The 17,977-nt window shown below is 52.7% G+C and overlaps 1 protein-coding gene across 1 annotated transcript in view; it reads right to left on the bottom strand.

Annotated features, from left to right (window-relative positions):
* Positions 1-17,977, bottom strand: part of STAB1 (stabilin 1) — a 61,687-nt gene that overhangs the window by 1,064 nt on the left and 42,646 nt on the right. Inside the window, exons 39-67 of the mRNA XM_009274698.1 lie at positions 17,554-17,649; positions 16,477-16,522; positions 15,701-15,780; positions 14,438-14,563; positions 13,585-13,658; positions 13,158-13,232; positions 12,440-12,559; positions 11,372-11,419; positions 11,162-11,245; positions 10,092-10,238; positions 9,788-9,925; positions 9,035-9,094; positions 8,753-8,929; positions 8,124-8,210; positions 7,508-7,654; positions 7,272-7,337; positions 6,464-6,689; positions 5,648-5,797; positions 4,706-4,810; positions 4,150-4,257; positions 3,752-3,945; positions 2,916-3,060; positions 2,312-2,445; positions 1,811-1,976; positions 1,469-1,575; positions 1,120-1,239; positions 555-707; positions 318-437; positions 5-73 (exon numbers count right to left, since the gene is read on the bottom strand). Of these exons, the coding sequence (XP_009272973.1) occupies positions 5-73; positions 318-437; positions 555-707; positions 1,120-1,239; positions 1,469-1,575; positions 1,811-1,976; positions 2,312-2,445; positions 2,916-3,060; positions 3,752-3,945; positions 4,150-4,257; positions 4,706-4,810; positions 5,648-5,797; positions 6,464-6,689; positions 7,272-7,337; positions 7,508-7,654; positions 8,124-8,210; positions 8,753-8,929; positions 9,035-9,094; positions 9,788-9,925; positions 10,092-10,238; positions 11,162-11,245; positions 11,372-11,419; positions 12,440-12,559; positions 13,158-13,232; positions 13,585-13,658; positions 14,438-14,563; positions 15,701-15,780; positions 16,477-16,522; positions 17,554-17,649 (3,368 nt within the window). The remainder of the gene's footprint in view (positions 1-4; positions 74-317; positions 438-554; positions 708-1,119; positions 1,240-1,468; positions 1,576-1,810; positions 1,977-2,311; positions 2,446-2,915; positions 3,061-3,751; positions 3,946-4,149; positions 4,258-4,705; positions 4,811-5,647; positions 5,798-6,463; positions 6,690-7,271; positions 7,338-7,507; positions 7,655-8,123; positions 8,211-8,752; positions 8,930-9,034; positions 9,095-9,787; positions 9,926-10,091; positions 10,239-11,161; positions 11,246-11,371; positions 11,420-12,439; positions 12,560-13,157; positions 13,233-13,584; positions 13,659-14,437; positions 14,564-15,700; positions 15,781-16,476; positions 16,523-17,553; positions 17,650-17,977) is intronic.

Raw genomic sequence — 17,977 nt, forward strand, 5'->3', positions numbered from 1 at the left:
GCGCCAGCGCAAAGCACAGCGCTGACAACGTCCCTGCGGCCACAGAGCCTGACGCCTGCACCACGCCATTCACCTGCGTCGAAAAACAGCGGCCCGGTCACAGCGCTCCCCTGGCAGAGCGACGGGGTCTCCCGCACAGCCACCCACTGCGGCTCCCCAGCGTGACCACGGGCAGCCCAGCCAAAATGAGCCGCGCCAGGAGAGCAGAGAGGACGAGGCCAGTCCTTGGGATGACTCGGTTGCCTCGTCCCGTTCCCAGGCCTGGCGCCGGCTGTTTCAGCACCTTCCCTTCCCTGTTCATGCCCTCGGACACTCGCCTGACCAAGATGAACGAGGGGCGGTGGGATCCTCAGCGGTTCTGCAATCGCGTGAATGATACCGTTGAAAGCTATGATGTCCCACTCCACAATCATCGTGTCATTGATCCCCCTGGCATCCTACAGCACAGGACAGAGATAATGTCACCCGACCACAAAGCCTCCCCGCTGTTCCCTGTCTCAAGAGATGTGCTGAAAACTCATGGGGTTTTTGACCTCTTCGGAGGTTAAACCTACCGAGCGCTCTGTGCTATTGCCCACTGGGAGGTCTGATACGTGGAGGTCATATCCTGACTGGGACGGGATGATGGTGCCCGTTGTGAGGTTGAAGCTGAACAGGATGACGTTGCTGGACGACACGTGGAGCTTCAGTTCTTCTCCCGTCAGCGTCTGAAAAAGCAACAGGGAGCAGGGATGAGAAAGAGCTGAGCTGGGTCTTGCCCCTTCCCTCCTGCTGTGTGCAGCCCCCACCTGGCCTAAGCCCAGACACTCTCCATGGCCACAAGACAGCTCCATTCATGGGCAACATGGCAGAAAACTACTACACAGAGAAGGGGGGGGAACGGCCATCCTTAGAAACAGTCACAGCTCAACTGGAGAAGGCTCTGAGCAACCTGACCTAAAGTGTGAGGGGTTGGACTAGAGACCTCCAGCGGTCCCCTCTGACCTAAATTCCTCCTCCTTCCCCAGACTCTATTTCACATCACCATCACACCAGCTTTGGCGGACTCCTGCTCTCCTCTGGGGCTCTGATAGTTCGTTCCATGCGCCCTCGAGTGGCCGCTCATCCCTGCTTGCTTACTTCATTGTCTGCGAAGCCAGAATTCAGAGGGACAAATAGAGTTTTGGGAGCGGAGTCATCAGACAAATAGACGAAAAAATCCAGTCCTTCTTCTGTGTCATTGGCGAAATTGAGCAACATCTGGAAAAGATGGGAGATCATCATCATCATCATGTTGCAGGGAACTGAAGGCTGTTACCTTCCCACACGCAGGAAACATCCCCCAGCTCCAGAAAGAAAATGCCTCTGTGTTTGTACCCTGCACCCCGCACGCAGACCAAACCACCACTTCTCCCTGTCACAGTCGATCCCTCCCTTTGCCTTGTTGCCGGCTGCTGGTGTACCGAAGAACCGGGAGAGCATCGCTTACAGAATAGAAGGTGGAGAAGCGAGCGTGGTCTGCCAGCACATCGGGGAGTTTGCCGCTGCACCAATACCCATCTCCCACGAACCCGTCACGGCAGGTGCAAGTCAGATCTGCAAAGGAATGCCAAGGTGGGACTTGACTCGCCAACGGTGGCTACGCTGACCACCTCTCCCTTGACTTCTGGATGCCCCTCAGCATATTCCCTCCCGAACGCGGGCATGGGGAGAGGGGGATGTGCCTGCCTGCCCGTGCCTCATGCTCTGAGGGCAGTTCTCCGCCTGCTGCCCCGACACGCTTCTTGTGCCCGATGGGACCGTCCCCAGGAAATGTGCTCGTGCCACTCACCCTTCTCCCGGTAGCAGAATGCATCCCAGGTCTCGCTCAGGTTGCTTCGGGAGCCATAGTCCACGATGCCCACTCGGTTAGCCCCACAGCTGGGGTTGGGGTAGGCCGTGGGGTATCCGGCTGTGCCATTGTCCAGCCAACCCACCAAGCACAGATGGAATCCCATCTGGCAGAGGAAAACGAATGATTAGATTAAAAATAATATCTCTGGCCCAGGTTTTCTGCCCTGATGCCCTGCCCATTGTGCAGCCTTATGCTACTTTCCCCCAACACCTAAAGGGTTGGGCACTGCCAGAGGTCTCATCCCAGTGTGACTGAGAAGACCCACCAGCCCTCCTGGTTTCATGGATGGAGAGGAAGCAAACAGGGCCTGGCAGGTCACCCACCCACACATCACGGGCTTACTACCGCTGGACCGGGCCCAGGGAGAAGCACTGCATGTCCCCACCCCACGAGGAGATGGAGGTGGCCCCTGCCCGACCTCTACATCCCTGCCCTGACCTGCTGTGCTGCCGAGAGCTGTTGGAAAGTGGCCAGGGAAGCACCTTCTGCAGCACAGGCCTTCTGAGCCTGCTCGTAAGTGAAGTCGTACTTTTTTCGGGGTGACTGCAGATGAAATACGCCCATAGTCTTATCTGCAAAATACCGAGGCCAGGGAGCATCAGTACAGTATAGTGAGCAAGCAGCCTCCCTGGGGCAGTCGCATGGGTCCCCTGTGCAAGCACAGACAGCACTGCCAACGGAGGGTGCTCTGTGCTGCATGGGAGGGTGGGATGCGGACAGTGCTCAAGTGAGGGCGAGGTGGGATGCAGCACGGCTTCCTCTGAGCTTCTCGCCTTCCACGAGAGTCAGTGCTTACTGGCAGTGTAATTCCACCAGAGGCCATCTCACGTGTCACACAGGAGCAGACAAGGATGGCTCATCCTCCCCGTATGACGTGTAGGGGAAAAGGGGAATGTGAAAACCAGACCAAGCTACAAAGACAAGTCCGCGGCCCCTTGGCCATCCCACCCTCCAGCTCTCCCGAGGGGTGCCCCAGCCAGAAGGCGAAGGAGTGTGACCTCTCCATGGACATGAGCCCTCGCACGTGGTTGAGCACACTCACCATGAAAGTGCAGGTCGGTGCAAATAGCCTCCCGATGGCACTGCCCGTTGTCTTCCAGGCACCGGTCCGTGGGGGGCACAGCCTCTTCCAAGCACTGGATCCCATCACCGACATAGCCCCGCTTGCACTCACAGCGCCGCTCGTTCTGCAGCACAAAGTAAGGCCATCACTTGTGTGAGTGCAAACACGCAGATGCCAGCTGGGGAACCTTGTATCCTTATGAAGACGGGGCTGAGCCTTCAGAACGCCTCCACAGCCCACTGGGACTATGACAGAGCTACAAAAAGCCACACGGCCTCTGTCCTACCCCCGCACCCAACTGAACACGAACCAAAAAAACGTCACATTGAATCCTCGTCACATGCTGTTTCAAAGACAGATGAGCTTCGGGGTATGTGGCCTATGATTCTTGCACTACATCATGTTCCCAGTCCCATCTTCTGGCCTGAGCAGCTCTGGTTCCTCTGCAAAAATGGCTGGCATTGTCCTCGAAGGACCATCCCAGAGCCCCCAAAACAGCCTAGAAATGCCACGACTGACACAGCTTATGCCCCTTAGACAGAAGAATGGGGAAAAAATGGCCTCAGCATAACATCATCAGGACCATCACGACAGCCAGGCAGCAGACTAAGGGCATGGCCCCTGCCTGGCAGTAACAACCTGCAGGATGAGCACAACAGCTGAGGGGGCCGGAGAGGAGGGGCAGGCATGGGGACTGCAGTAACAGGGGACACTGTCACATTGCTGTCCTCCGGCAGCCTGAAGCATCCCACGGCAGCTGCCTGCACCGTTGTCCCAGGCGTGCAGATCTGCCCGGACCTGGGGGATGTACTCACCGGCCCGGTGCTGATGCAGTTGGCATGCTGGCTGCAGTCCCCGTTCCTACCGTCCGCACACCTGTCTATGGGGTCGCAGACGTAGCCGTCGCCTCCGTACCCGGGAACGCAGGCACAGGAGACGTTCACGCCAACCTGCGTGCACTGTGCGTGCCTGGCGCACCCTCCATTGTCCTGGCTGCACATGTCGATCACTGCAGGGATAAAAGGGTTAGGTTAACTAAAACATCTTGCTAGGTGTTCTGGTGGTCTGTCTGTCTGTCCTGCCAGTCATCCCACCGATGTGGCCATCCTCCACAGAGCTGCTCGGGAGATGGTCACCTGTTGTCTTGCCGTGTTGTCCACTTTCCCCTTAGCTCATCACCCCTCCACCCCAGCCCCTCGTGGCTCTCCCCTACCTGAGCACGTTCTCCCATCTCCTTCGTAGTGTAGGTTGCATTCGCAGAGGTTGCCGGAGCGGCAGACGGCCTGGGGGTGGCATGGTGGAGAGCAGGTGGGCGTCATGACTGAAACCAGAACACACACAGGTCAGAATGATCCAAGGGCTGCAACATGGGCATGGCTGCCATCGCCAGCCTCTGCCCCAGGCCACCTGTGCCATGCTCCCCCCTCTTTCCCCCTCTGCTTTTCTGCAGATGCCTCACCCAAACCCAGAGGACCGTTACTCCATCAGATACACCCCAGACCTTCACCTCACCCTCAAGCTCTTCTTGGAGCACCTCTGAGCTCAGGGACTTGTTCATGATCAAGTGGAGCTTTCCTCCTCCTCCTCACCACCCAAACCCTTGTGAAATTCAACAGCACGGGCCAGATCTCAGGATGAGCCCCCGCAACTGAGAGCTCCTTTTTGGAGATATTTCTGACTGGCTGCTTGAACAATCCAGCTGCTGGGAAAGCGGCTGCATGCCACCGAGTCGCAGAGAACAGCCGGTGGTGGGGCTTGGCATCCCTCACCTAGTCTGATTTCGCAGTGGTCTCCGGTCCAGCCCTCGGCACAGAAGCAGAAGCCATCACCATGCAGTCCTCCGTTGCACACGCCATTCTCGGTACAGTTACACTCTGTGAGGAACGGGTCAAAACAGTCACGGCATCTGCCTTGGTGGCAGTGAAAGGCCGTGCTCAGGCCATGGGATAGCCATGTGGCAGAAACGTGGCTTGTGTGGGCAGTGCATGAAGGCAGGCACGGTAGTACGCACACATCCCTTCCTGCCACTGCCAGCCCTGGCCCCCCTCCTCTGCAACACGCACCCCGCACGGAGGAGGGGAAGCCTCTCTGCACCCACCAACCCCCATCGTTCCCCTCCCCTGGGCATTTCTAGAGATGTGTTTTTCACGCTGAGTCCCTACAACCATACAGCCATCAAAAACATTCCTGGAGACCCTGTGAAGCCCAGCTTGGGATGGGGGGACGGGTAACTCCCTTTTCCTTCCCTTTGCCTCACAGGGGCACAGGTCCCTCCTGAGCATGTCCCCGAAGATGCTCTTTCTGTACAGGGTTCATCACAACTTACGGATTTGTCTCTCAGCCCAAAATACATCATAACACTTTCTGCCAGACTGGGGCTCTCAGCTTTGCGTGACAAATGAGGAGTTTTTGACCCCAGGGCCTTGACACAGAAGGCCACCCAGCCTTCTCAAACTACAGCTGGGGTAGTTTGAGATGGCAAACTATGCCCAAACGGCTGTCCTGCCAAGAGCCATGGAGGGCCCCAGCCCCAGAGGTCTGACCTGAGCATTACTGGGACTGATGCATACATGGCAGCACTGATTCCCATGCTGTAAGCTGCAAAGAGGTCAGGCCAGCATGCATCCCCTCTCCAAGTAGCACCATGTGCCACAGCCACCTCCGCACAAACCCTCTGCATTGCTGCCACCCACAGGCAGAAGCAGCCTTACCTCGGCAGTCTGGCCCGTATCTGCCCGGCGCACACAGCTCACAGCTGGTCCCGATGAAAGCCTGGCTGCAGTTGCATCTCCCCGAGCCACCGATTTTGTCATCGCAGGTACCACGGTTACTGCACGGCACCTCCAGCCCTCCTGGGCATGCTGCAAATGGGGCACCTTAGTGAGTCTGCGGTGACAAAGTGACCCTGCACTGGAGGGAAGCCACCCGCTGGGCCATGCAGAGGCTGCACACCAGGTGCCACGTGAGCTGCTGCTTACGGGGTGCTCGGACCACAAAGCCTGCTCGGCAGCTGGGGGATTGAGTGCTCCCATGACAATAAACCTTAGGAACAGGGGCAACAGGGACAAATTTGGCATAGCTTCCAGCCTGGAAAGACCCTCTGCTGCAGTGTGCTGAGTTTGTGCTGGCCCACCCCATGCTAACCTGGCAGCAGACTCATCCAAGGACGTGAAAGCTGCCCATAGATGAAGCGCAGAGGGCAGATGCCAGGCAATGGTTGAGCATCGGCAATATCTAGGGGTGAGTGACATGTCTGACAGCCACCCCAGCAGCCCTGTGCCCAGGGCTCTCCACAGGGACAAGCGGTTCTCTAAGGAAAGGGAATTCCCTGTTATGATACCATCCACACGCACTCCCAGGGGATTGTTCCCTGCACCCTCTACAGACTGGGGCTCCCTGCCTGGGGTTTTGCCCACCCTTCTCCAGGGAAGCACATTCATGGATGCCAGACGTCTGTGCTGAACCAGTAATGCCACCTTCCCACAAGAGAAAGGGCCGAGGCGGGAAAGGGTCGCGCGGCTCCTTACCCCGACAGTCACGGCCATAGTGGTTCGCACAGCACTGAGGGACCCACTGGGTGGAAACGCAGCTCCTCTTGCAGCCTCGTTTCAGAGGCCCCCTGGAAGAGAAGTGTCTTCTAAAGGGGTCCCACGGGGAGGGTGACCAGGACGGCCGCAACAGGAAGTTGTGGTGAAACAGAAAAGTGTTTCTCAACAGCTGGTTTCCGTAATAGTAGCAGCCCCTGGTTTCCCCCTGCGAGGAAACAGGCAAAACACAGAGTTTGCCACATTGGTCACTGATGTCTCACCTTGACTTTTCTTGTGCCATTCATTCAGTTTTATGACAAGTAACAGAGGCTTCTTAACATGCGATGGGGCTGGTGACAGAGGAGCCACAGATGTACCTCGGGGACATGCCAGAAGCCCAGCAGAGAGAGACAACGGGCAATACAGTGAGAGTGGGGTACAACCATTGCCCCCCAAGGCTGCTCACCATCTGATCCCTGGTCCATCTCCAGCAGCCAGGCTGAGCTCTTTTGCTATAAAGCACCCAGAGAAGCCCCCAGTGCTGCTGCAGGGACCCCTGCAGCCACTGTCACCCATATAGGGATTGACCAAGCAAAGACCATTGGAGCCCCTGACCCCATATTGCTCAGCCCAGCTCCTGCCCTACGGGACCGCGTGACTTGGGGCAAGGCACGGACAATGTGACCAAGCCGAGGGACCTGCCACATGCAGGTGTGCCTTCATTTTGCTGCTAAAACATGAGGGATGTGAGGGTATTGTCATCAGCCCCATAACAGGCCTCCTTGGTAACAAAAGCTGTGAGCTTTACCCGTTGAACGGAGCCAGCAGGGCAGCGTGGCTCAAAGCCACAGACTCCGCAGCTCTCTCTAGATCCCTGTGGAGGGGAGAAAGAAACCTCACAGCAACTCAATATGTGCTTCTGCCTCTCTCGGCTGCTCGGAGCTTTGCCGAGGAAGAGCAACAAGCCCTCCCGACATCCCTCTTCCCAGGCATGGGGCTCAATAGGTGGCACAGATCCTCATTGGCCTCATCGCAAGTGCTCACCTGCAGCTCAACAAAGACGAACTCATCACACCGAGATCCCAGATCCGGTGGCTCCAACAGCCTATCGATGCCATAAGCAATGCCCCCATTGAATTCCATGTGCCTCTGGATGATGGTGGCATCACCGTTCCCCACCAGAAGCTCCCCCTACCAGAGGAAAAAAGCAACTTGTGATCCTGGCACATCCTACGTCCTGGCTGCACCACCCAAAGGTTGTCCTTTTTGTCTGTCATGACTTCTCAATCACCTCTTGTGTCCTTGACCACCCTTCCCGATTGCCACTTTTCATGGCCATCTCTCCTAAGAAATGGCCTCTGTCCATGCAACACATACTCTGTAAAGGTCATGGCACCATGTGGTTGGCTTTGCAACCTGGTCATCATGAAGTGCGTGTGCAGGTACCACATGCCTCCGCACTTTCCTGCCAGCTGGCCAGAGTCTTGAGCCTCTCTACAGGCTCAGCTGTAGCCAGGGGAATGGGGTGTCTCAGCCTGCAAGCACCCCAACTCTGTGTTCACTTCCTGCCGGTGACCAACACGGAGCATCAGTTGCCCCGTGGCTATGGCCAGGGACACTTGCTCAGTGGAAAGCAGAGCCCAGCATCGCCATCACTCACCACGTGGGTTTTGCTGCAGCTGAATGAGACGGTGGAGCCATGCATGGTCCGTATGGATTCGACTTGGGGCATGTTACCAGCAACAATCTAAGAGGGAAAAAGAAGAATGTGAAGGGAGAGACAGCAAAACTGGCAGTTCATACTTCTAACAGGGTGGTGCCTGGTGAGGACAGGGGTCAGCAGCCACGCTGAGAAGGGGTGTGACGCGGCAGCACGTGAAGTGGATGGAACAGCGTAACTATGCTGGGTTAGTCCCAGATTCCTGAACAGTGAGACACCAGTGTGCAATAAGCAGACCCTGGTTTTGCTCAGCTGGACTTCCCTTGTTCATCACCCCTATAGACAAGAGCCTGTTTGCGAGCCTTGCATTGACACTCTGGCAGTGATGTGGCCTCCCCAAGAAGCTGATGACAGAAGATTTCAGCTCAGCCATGCTGCACCAGAGGCTCGTGATGAAGTGGTAGTTGCCTCACATGCTCAAACAGCTTTGGGTCTTCTCAAGACAACTAATATGCTGCATGTTGTACAGCTGCAAAATATTTGGCAAGGTCGGTCTGGCGTAACCATAGGCAGGTGGTGGCACCACACATGGCCTCAGGAGGTACGAGCCTGTTTGTTGTCACATTTACCTTTGTGTCCCTGATCATGTGCGCTTTGAGGTAGGAGGCCAGCACGTCCCGATGCTCTCTGTGGTACAGCCACTTCTGCCTTTTCTCCGAGAGGGCGTTAAATGCAGCATCTGTGGGCCACAGCATGGTGAACGGTCTATGCAGGGGGTCACTAATGAGTGGAAGCAGCTCCGCGTCCTGTCCGAGATAAAAGGGGATACAAAGAAAAAGCCACAAGCCAAAACTGAACATGCACATGTACACGCCACCTTCCCACAGAGCAGCAGGAGTCAGGTCGCTCACCTGCAGCAGCTTGCTATAAATGCTGTACCCAAAGGCCTCTGCCACTTCTGTGATATTTTGCTGCAGAGGGAAGAAAGCAAACAATCATCACTAAGAGGTCCCCCTCCAGGACCTGCAGTAGTAATGCAAGGGAGAAAGCAGATGGTTAACAACTACAGTAGCTAAACACAAGTTTATCTCTGTCATCATCATGCCGATGGCTTTGGCCTGGCATGTGCTGGCATTTAGCATCCGCCACTTTTCTGATTCATCCTGGGTAGATGCTGCTATGGCAGGAGCTGGGATGAATTTCAGCACTCTGTTGTGCTGTACAGAAAATGTGTTATTTACTGTAAAATGCAGGATCCTGCCTGCTCCTAGCACTTGTTTGAGGAGTACCAGAGAGACATTGGCAATCTCACACTGCAATCTGCTCTGCGCTGGAAAAGGAGTGTGATGGTTGGCATGGGACATGATCCCCCTGCTTACAGCCAGTACTGTTGCTCCCTAGGGATGTGATGAATCACAGCTCCTTCCGTCCCAAATATTGCTACGCCACAAATGCTGTCACCTTCACAAGCCAAAGCCGTGCCCTCAGACATCCCCTACAGAGCTAGGAACAGGGAGGAAGAGCACCCCACGTGGCCTTGGGCTGAGGGTGTGGGTGGAAGGGCTTATCAGGGACAGCACAATCATCAGAGCTGTTGGGAGAAAGACCCGAGCCCTGTCCTCACCACGGCGGTTATCAGGGCACAGTCACTGTTTCAGACTTACCCGTGAGATCTTTGAGGAAATGTTACGGTCCACCAGGTCACTTGGAATGAGGATCTTGTTGATGAAATGAATGACCCCGTTCACGCCAATGATGTCACTCACGACCACTTTGGCTTCCTCATTGAGATAGATGCTATTCTGAGAGAGAAGGGATATGATGAGGTATTCCCACCAACAGCACTGCCCTGTAAGCACCTGCATGCCCTAGGCAAGTCACTTGCCACAACCACAGTGGCCTTCAAATGACAGCAAAAGTGACATCCTGCCAAGTGGGACAGGGAAGGGAATTGTGGCAGAGAACTACCTCTTTCACTGTGATCTTTATTTTGTGGCCAGATAAAGATGTAAGGGACTCCTGGTCTTCCAGGTCACTGGACAGCAGTTTTTGGCAACCCACCATGTGGTAGCGAAGCAGGTCCCGGAGGAGACCTCTGCTCCTCCACTCCTCAAACTACAGAGAGAAAACAAGAATGAGATCACACCGGGGGCACTTTGCCTTGCTGGGGGGTGGAGGGGGCAGGCAGACCCAATGAGGGAGACCTGGATTACCCAAGCCCCCTCTGACCCATCTCTGCAGGAAAGCCAGTCCCTCCAAAATGCAGTGAATGCACAAAACCATTCGAGAGCTTTGGGAAATTTCAACCAGCTTGACAAAACCAGCATTCAGGTCCCTTGATGAAGGACAAACGACCACGTTGGCCTTGAGGAAGTGACACCTGGGATACGTGGTCGTTGGGAATTGTTCCCTTACTGGGTGGATGGGGGGGCCCATGGGAAAAAGGTTGGGACTAGTGGTGTGAAGCTGCACAACGGGACTTGTGAGTGATGGTATTAGGATCTTCCATTACACTGACACCAGAAAGCTATTGGTCAAGAACCTGTCTCGTTCACAGGGTCATGAATAAGGATCTCTTCCCTCATGTCTCCACTTGCCCCAGACATCCCACTTATTGGGATTAGAAGGAAGGGACCAATGGAGGCAGAATGGCAGGGCCTGGAGCACAAAGCAGGAATAAGAGGTCTTCATCACAGATGCCGTGAAGCCTTGCTGTTACCAGCCCCTAACAGCCATGGGTAACGAAAGTCACCACGCATCACTGATTTGGCACACTGCCTCTGAGGACCATGAGGCAGGTGCTCCAGTAAGGGTCTCCTTACAACAGGAGCCATGTTCACCCCTGCCCAGATTGTCTGTGTAGTGAGCCAGCATCCAAACCTCTGCTCTTACACTGATGGAGAATGGGGGATGTCTTTAACCCTCTGCAGTGCAGCCCCTTTGCTTCAATTCACTGGGCAGAACAGCCCCAGAGGGGACATTGCCACGATTGGAGCTTGCCAAACACCTGACAGCGTTTGGGATGGGAGGACACTTACCGTTGTGGTGTTTCCTATGAAACCTGTCCGTGGGACGAAGACGGTGAAAGGCCCTGCCCCACTGAGCTCCTTGATGTTTTCTGCCTGTGGTAGAAGAGCATTTGTGGGAAGGGAAACAGAAAACACGGTTCCAGTTAGCAAGACCCTTTGCAGAAAACCCTAAGTAGGATTTACTACACAGAGACAAGGACAAAGCTGTTTGTCACCAACCAGTATCATCTTAAAGAACACGGATGCGTCTTCGATCCTTCTGAGCTCCTTAAACAAAGAGAAACAGCTGGTGTTAGCAGAGTCCCTTCCACTTGCTCCTCACCAGCCAGCACGGTGACCTGCTCCTTCCACTCCAGGTCACTCTCCCACCCCAATGAGACACCGGTTCTCCTGACACACGATGGTGATCTTTCCCTCCCTCCCTTGCCAGCACTGTGGGCACAGATGACATGGACGTTACAAAGCAGGCAGTGACCTCTGCCTGGACCATTCATATCGCAGATCCTGCAGGATGGAGCAGACGGAGAGATGAAAGCTGGCTGCTTCTGCAGCAGCTGTCATAGGTTTAACTGCCCCTGTGCTCCTGGGACACCTCGAGTGCTTCACAAAACCTCTGCTTTAACCTCACTGTGCTGCCACTACCAGTTCTGGGATGCTGTCCAGAGTGGCAGACATAGGCTTGGCAGGGCAAACTCCCTCTCCTTACCACACTAACTTCCAGTAAGAGCAGAAGCACAGAACTGGGTCCATCTCTTTTCTCCCGGCTCTGCTGTGGGGATGACAGCTTTTATTTGCCACTACCAGAAAAGGTCACCAGTTTGCCCAAGGGCAGCCGTTGTATTGGCAACAGAGCTGGAGATAGACTGCTGCCCTCCAGACTGGATCCCAAGTCCTGGCAAGGCCACAGGGGACACCTGCCCTGATCCCACAGACTGGGAGAAGTGGGTTCCCTTGGGAAAAAAAAAATGTTCCCATTTGCTTGTAACATTAAGAAAACAGCACCCTGGAGGTATGGCCAATGTTGCTGACAGAGCAGCAGAGTGTTGACATCATGACTCCTTTTGGAGCAAAGCTGCTTTACTGTGATTCTCTCCCGCAGCTGGCACACCAAATACACCTACGATTTATGGATAGTTTGCCTCAAAGCACCTGTCTCCACTCCTACACCACACACGTGTCAATATGACACTACAGATCTGCTCACCTGCAGCTTACACTTGGAGGGGAGGGAGTGGTTTGCTGCAGGGCAGGGTCCCAAACACAAAAGATGGTGCCCGTGCTTCTCACCTGATACACTTTGCCATGGCAGGTGAAGCCATCTCCGATACTGTGCCAAAAGCAGGAGCAGTTTCGAGTGCCAGGGCCTGTGTACTTGCAGAGCCCAAATGGACTACAGCCTCCGTTGTTCTAGCAAGAAAAGCAGAAGTCTTGCATGGAGGGGCATCACCAACAATTTGAATGGCCACTTGCACGTGGGAGCTGCTAACTACATCCAGCCCAGTGGAAAGGAAACCATTCCTCCCATCTGCCTAGTGCCTTAGAATAAACCTCACCCAAATCCTCAGGGGCTTTTCAGCATCAAATCCTCCCATGAAACAAGACTTTTGCACCTTACTTTGGAACCCAGAGTGATGACAAAACCCATGATTCATAGAGACATTTTGACATGGCAGCGATGCCGTGAGCACAGATTACTCTTAAGCTTTTGAGCATGCCCCACACAAAATGGATGCAGAGAAACAAGCCCACATGCCTCCAACCCTGTGTCACTGTTTCCACACCGCTTCTCCCACAAGAGGGAGTGCCAGGTGGCCGACGTACTTGCAGGTCATTGCGAGAGGCAATGGAAACCAAACACACCAGGAAATCCCTTTGGTATGTGAAAAGGCAAGACAGCCAGCTCTAAACAAGCAGGCTAACCCTGTTCTTGCTGTTAACTGTTGGGAAAAAGGAATGCTTCAAGACTGTGGCCTTTACCTCTGGTAACAGCAAAATGCAGACATACCTGTTCACACGAGTTGATGGGGTTGCACTGGCTCATGCCATCCCCACTGTAACCAGGAAGACAGTTGCAGGCAACCTGGAGGGAGAACAGATGCTCAGTCTGACACCTGGACCCAATAAAGAAAACGCACAACGGCTGAGCTGGATGGAAGGCATGTGGTATAGCACCCATCGCTACATTCACGAATAACCATGCTTGTGTCAACAACAAATATAACCTGAGACTCCTTCCAGCCTCTGGCCAACAGAAGGCATCTGCTTTCAAGGAAAGAGCAATCTTTTCATGTCCTTCCCAGGCAACTTTTCTATGTGGAAGGTAATAAGCACAAGACAGTGCACTGCAATGGAAAGGATTGTCTCTAAGAGAATTACGCAGCTGTGACAACCTCCATAATAATGTTGCCCTGACATCCATCTTACATACTCACCTTCCTTGGGCCTGTTTTAATGCACTCTGCGTTGGTGTGGCAGCCCCCGTTGCTTTCAAGACAGAGATCAATTTCTGCAGCAAAACAATAAGGCCACATTATTGCTGAGAGCTGCTCAAGGCAGCTGGGAATTGGTGACCCAAAGAGGTATTGGGAAAGCAACAGGGGGGACCTTCCCAGCTTGGGAAACATTTTGGTGGAAAAGTGACTTGTGATAGCAAAGGAATAGGGTACAACTGCAAGTTCTACTCCTGCCACACATGGGCGTCTGAGTTGTGATAAATCTGCCCACAGAAAATCCCACGCCTGCCTTGGTGTGCTTTAAAGGATATGAGAGGATTGGACTCTCCCACAGCTCCATCTTCATCTCAGAGCACTGCTGTGGGAGACTGCCCTCACCCTCTGTCTCTGGACCTCTCCATGACATGCATCAGGGCAAGAAACCTCTCGGGGCTCTTTTGGTTTGAGACCAAAACACTGGTCTGAGGCCATCCAGCGAGACAGGTGCCAAGGGCAGCGTGGGCTCTCCACCCAGTTTTGGGTGGCACTGCGCTGGGACAGTGATGACCACTTCACTAATCGTGACCTGGGAGAATGCTGAGCACATACCTACAGGTAAATATGTACACACGTACACGTATGTGTGCATACATCTCAACAAAAAGCAGAAAGACAGTTGAATCAAGATCAGCCAGCAATTACTTCCTTTGAAATAACCACTGTATGAACAAAGTGAAAGGAGAATTGAGTTATTCAACACTTTAACCTGAAATTTTAATGCTTTTAGTCTGAAATTCCCCTTTGCATGGATGATGCCTCACCACTATCACCAAAACGCACACTGAGCACTCACCCATGCAGAGCGTCCCGTCTCCAGCGTAGCCTTCCTTACAAACACAGGTTCTCTCTCCTGGGGACACTTTAGTACACACAGCATGTACGGAGCAGCCACCATGATCGATAGTGCATGGATCTATTTCTGTGACCACAAACAAGCGAAGCAGAATCAGCTCAGAGCATCTAGGAAAGATGAACTGTGCCAGAATGATCATCCATCTTAACAAAAATCACAACATCTTATTAAAATCCCTTTGTTTCTCGATGAAACTGTAGGTCCTTTAAAGGCATGGGGCCTCATCGGGATCTGAGAGAGGCCAGTCCAAAAGTCGTGCTGAGCTTAAGTAACCCCCAAATTGGACTAAGAAGTCTTTCCGTCACAGCATTTGCTCACTGAGGACTAATGGTTAGATGAGAAAAAAAAAATTTTCCTGCACAACGTAAATGTTTTTTTTTTTTTTTTTTTTTTTTTTTTTTTATGGGGCCTCATCGGGATCTGAGAGAGGCCAGTCCAAAAGTCGTGCTGAGCTTAAGTAACCCCCAAATTGGACTAAGAAGTCTTTCCGTCACAGCATTTGCTCACTGAGGACTAATGGTTAGATGAGAAAAAAAAAATTTTCCTGCACAACGTAAATTTTTTTTTTTTTTCTTTTTCCCCCCTCACTCATTTCAAACAAGGGCAATACTGAAAAGAAACTGTGATGTCTGCCAGTCTTTTGACTGTTACAATTTTATCACTCCGAGTGTTTTTTTCTTGCTTGTTTGCTTTTGACACAGACCGGGTTTGTGTGTAGCTTAAAGCAGTACCCTGAAATCCCACCTCATTTGGCACAACTGCTGCACTGCTTCTACCCGATTTTGGCACGGCCAGCAAATAGGAGGAGCACAAGATTCTAGGGAATTGAAGCATCCATATTCCAGGGATTCATGGCCAAAATTGTTATATCTTTGCCACTATCGCTGTGATATCAGAACTAATATAACCCATTCATGTGCGTCTCTCTCCACAGGCAATAAGAACTGCCCTGCTACACTTGCCTGCTTTTTTATCCCTCTTTTGCAAGCTCTAGCAACATCAAGAGCATCCTGTGTAAAGCTCCGGACTGGAAAACTTCTCTACCAAAGCATGGCAGAGTTCATGGTGGATGATGAAAAGGATTTGAGTGATCTTTCCCTTGGCAACACCATGCCATTTATTTCACAAACAAAACCCTTGTCTTTGCGTAGCTTCAACAGGTGTTTGCAAGCCTTGAATCTTGCCCACACTTGCTGGACAGACCTGTGCAATGGGTCCCATTCCCTGTGTATCCAGCAGAGCAGAAGCACGTAGGTGGGGAATCCGCAGAACTATTGAGGCAGCTGAAACAAGAAAGTGATAAACAATCACCGACGACACCTCCTGATTTGCTCGGCCAGTGGGAAACACTATACAAGTCTGGCATGTGCAAGTTAGAGACCACAATGACCACAGGAGGAACATGCCTGAGGTTGCTGTGTATTTCTTCACAGCACCAAATACTCCAGTCACACTGGCCAGGGAGCTGGCATCCAGGCACAGGCTTCACACCTCACACAGTGCACCTTCACCATGTCCATGTGCTTCTGCACGGTACAATGGGGATGGCTGGGTCCCGGTACCGCAAAATAAGAGACCAGGTAATGGATGGAGAAGGCATCAAGAGGGAGTCATCACAGCCTATTTAATTCATTGGCGGGGGCAGGCAAGGCAGAAAGGGCTTGTCAGTGGCTGTTTGACTTGCTCCATGAATAAGGCCAGACTTGGAGTACCTTGGAGTCTCTGCTTTCTCCCATCCACACATGCAGAAGGAACTTGGAAAGAATTTATGCTCAAACAGACAAAATCCCTGGGGGAGGTAGATGCGGCTTAGCACCAGAGAGAGTTCCCAGAATGGAACTGACATTTATGCACCTTTAATGAGCAGGCATCTCCTCCCAGCCCTCTGCAAAGCCCTGAACACAGAATCACCTCTATGTAAAACCCATACAAACACATATGGCTTTCTCAGAATGACCCAGCCCCTTGTCTGTACTTACTTGGCCATTTGATGGCAAGTGTTATTGCATAAATCAATCTTGATTCCTGCAAGAGAAAACACAAACGTTACTTGGCATTTTCAGTCTAGCACTTGCTGGGAACATTTCTGCCATCCAGAGTAAAGGACTCTGCAAACAGCCTCATTGCCACAGTTCTGGTGCCCCGACTGATGATGGGACACAGCAGCAGTTATGCTAACTCTCACATCCTACAGGGCAGCAGGAAAACCTTATGGGATTTATCTTCTGGCATTTTGCAATGGAGTGAATTCAGTGTTCTCCGTCTGAGCTAATGGTTCAATTTGATCCTACCTGCATGGCCTCCACATTGCTAGGAATGAAACAAGGACTGAAACCTCATTAATCCAGATGTACAGGGCCATTTGGCTTTGCCCCATTCGAAGCAAAAAGATGAACTTGTTTCATGCTTTACATTTACACTAGACAGGACAGCTCCACTCAATATCCATTTCTAAATGCCCCCAAAACACTTCACTACAAAATCAGTATTTGTGTGCAAACCTTTAAAATCCCGAATTATTTAGGAGCTCATTATCCTCCCACCCCAATGGTAATCATAATCCCAAATCCCAGGAACAACCATCTTCAACATATTACTTTGACACACAATGACAGATTAATTGAGAACTGCAGACTATGGCCTGAGCTCACCTAAGTCAATAGATCTTGTGAGCAGAAAAAGCAACTCAGCAGACACACTGGGGCCCTTTGGAGGCTTCAAATCAAGCCCTGCCACCTTCTTAGGCAAGTAACAGGAGTCATGGTCAACCCCATCTGGCTGGGAGCTTCCATCTCTCTCCCAGGGCAAGGGGCTGTTCTTGAGATGCCTCAAATCTCAGTGGGGACATGAACTTCACCCAAATAACTCCAGGGCTCATGTGCTGTTGGGGAAGTCACACCACAAATGCAGCTTGTGTGCAGGAATGAGCTAGCACAGTCTGATAAGCTTTCTGGGGGATGCAAAGCACATGCAACTGTGGTCACCTTGCTCAGCTAACACAGATTTCTCTGCCAAAAAGGCAGTATTACACCATGGGCCCCTTCACGCTCACTTACTTTCTTGGCAGGTAGGGCCCTTCCATCCCGGGAAACACTCACAGCTCCCATCCCCTTGCAGTCCATCGTTACATATGCCGTTGTCGCAGGCACATTCTGCAGGGGAAATATAAACACTCATCACTGTCAGACCAACCAGGTCTCACAAGCAGAGTCTCGCTGCCATTTCGCTCACTGCTCTGTTCCTAATCCAATGCATCAAGCTGCCATAAAAAAAAGGTCACAGGAGTATCTCCTCTTGTTGCCTTGCTACCAGGCCAAAAAGCCCAGGAACAGACAACCCAGTTCTACTTTGTATAGTTTGGGTGGCAGCAGGATGAGCGGCATAGCATAGTCAGTCATGCCTTGGTTTCAGGATGAAAAATGGGGCCACTTCTCCGGCTGACCACAAGCGCTTACTCCCACTGTCCCTCTCTCGGTAGCC

The sequence above is a fragment of the Aptenodytes forsteri genome, unplaced genomic scaffold (genome assembly GCF_000699145.1).
Source record: "Aptenodytes forsteri isolate BGI_AS27 unplaced genomic scaffold, ASM69914v1 Scaffold528, whole genome shotgun sequence".
NCBI lineage: Eukaryota > Metazoa > Chordata > Aves > Sphenisciformes > Spheniscidae > Aptenodytes > Aptenodytes forsteri.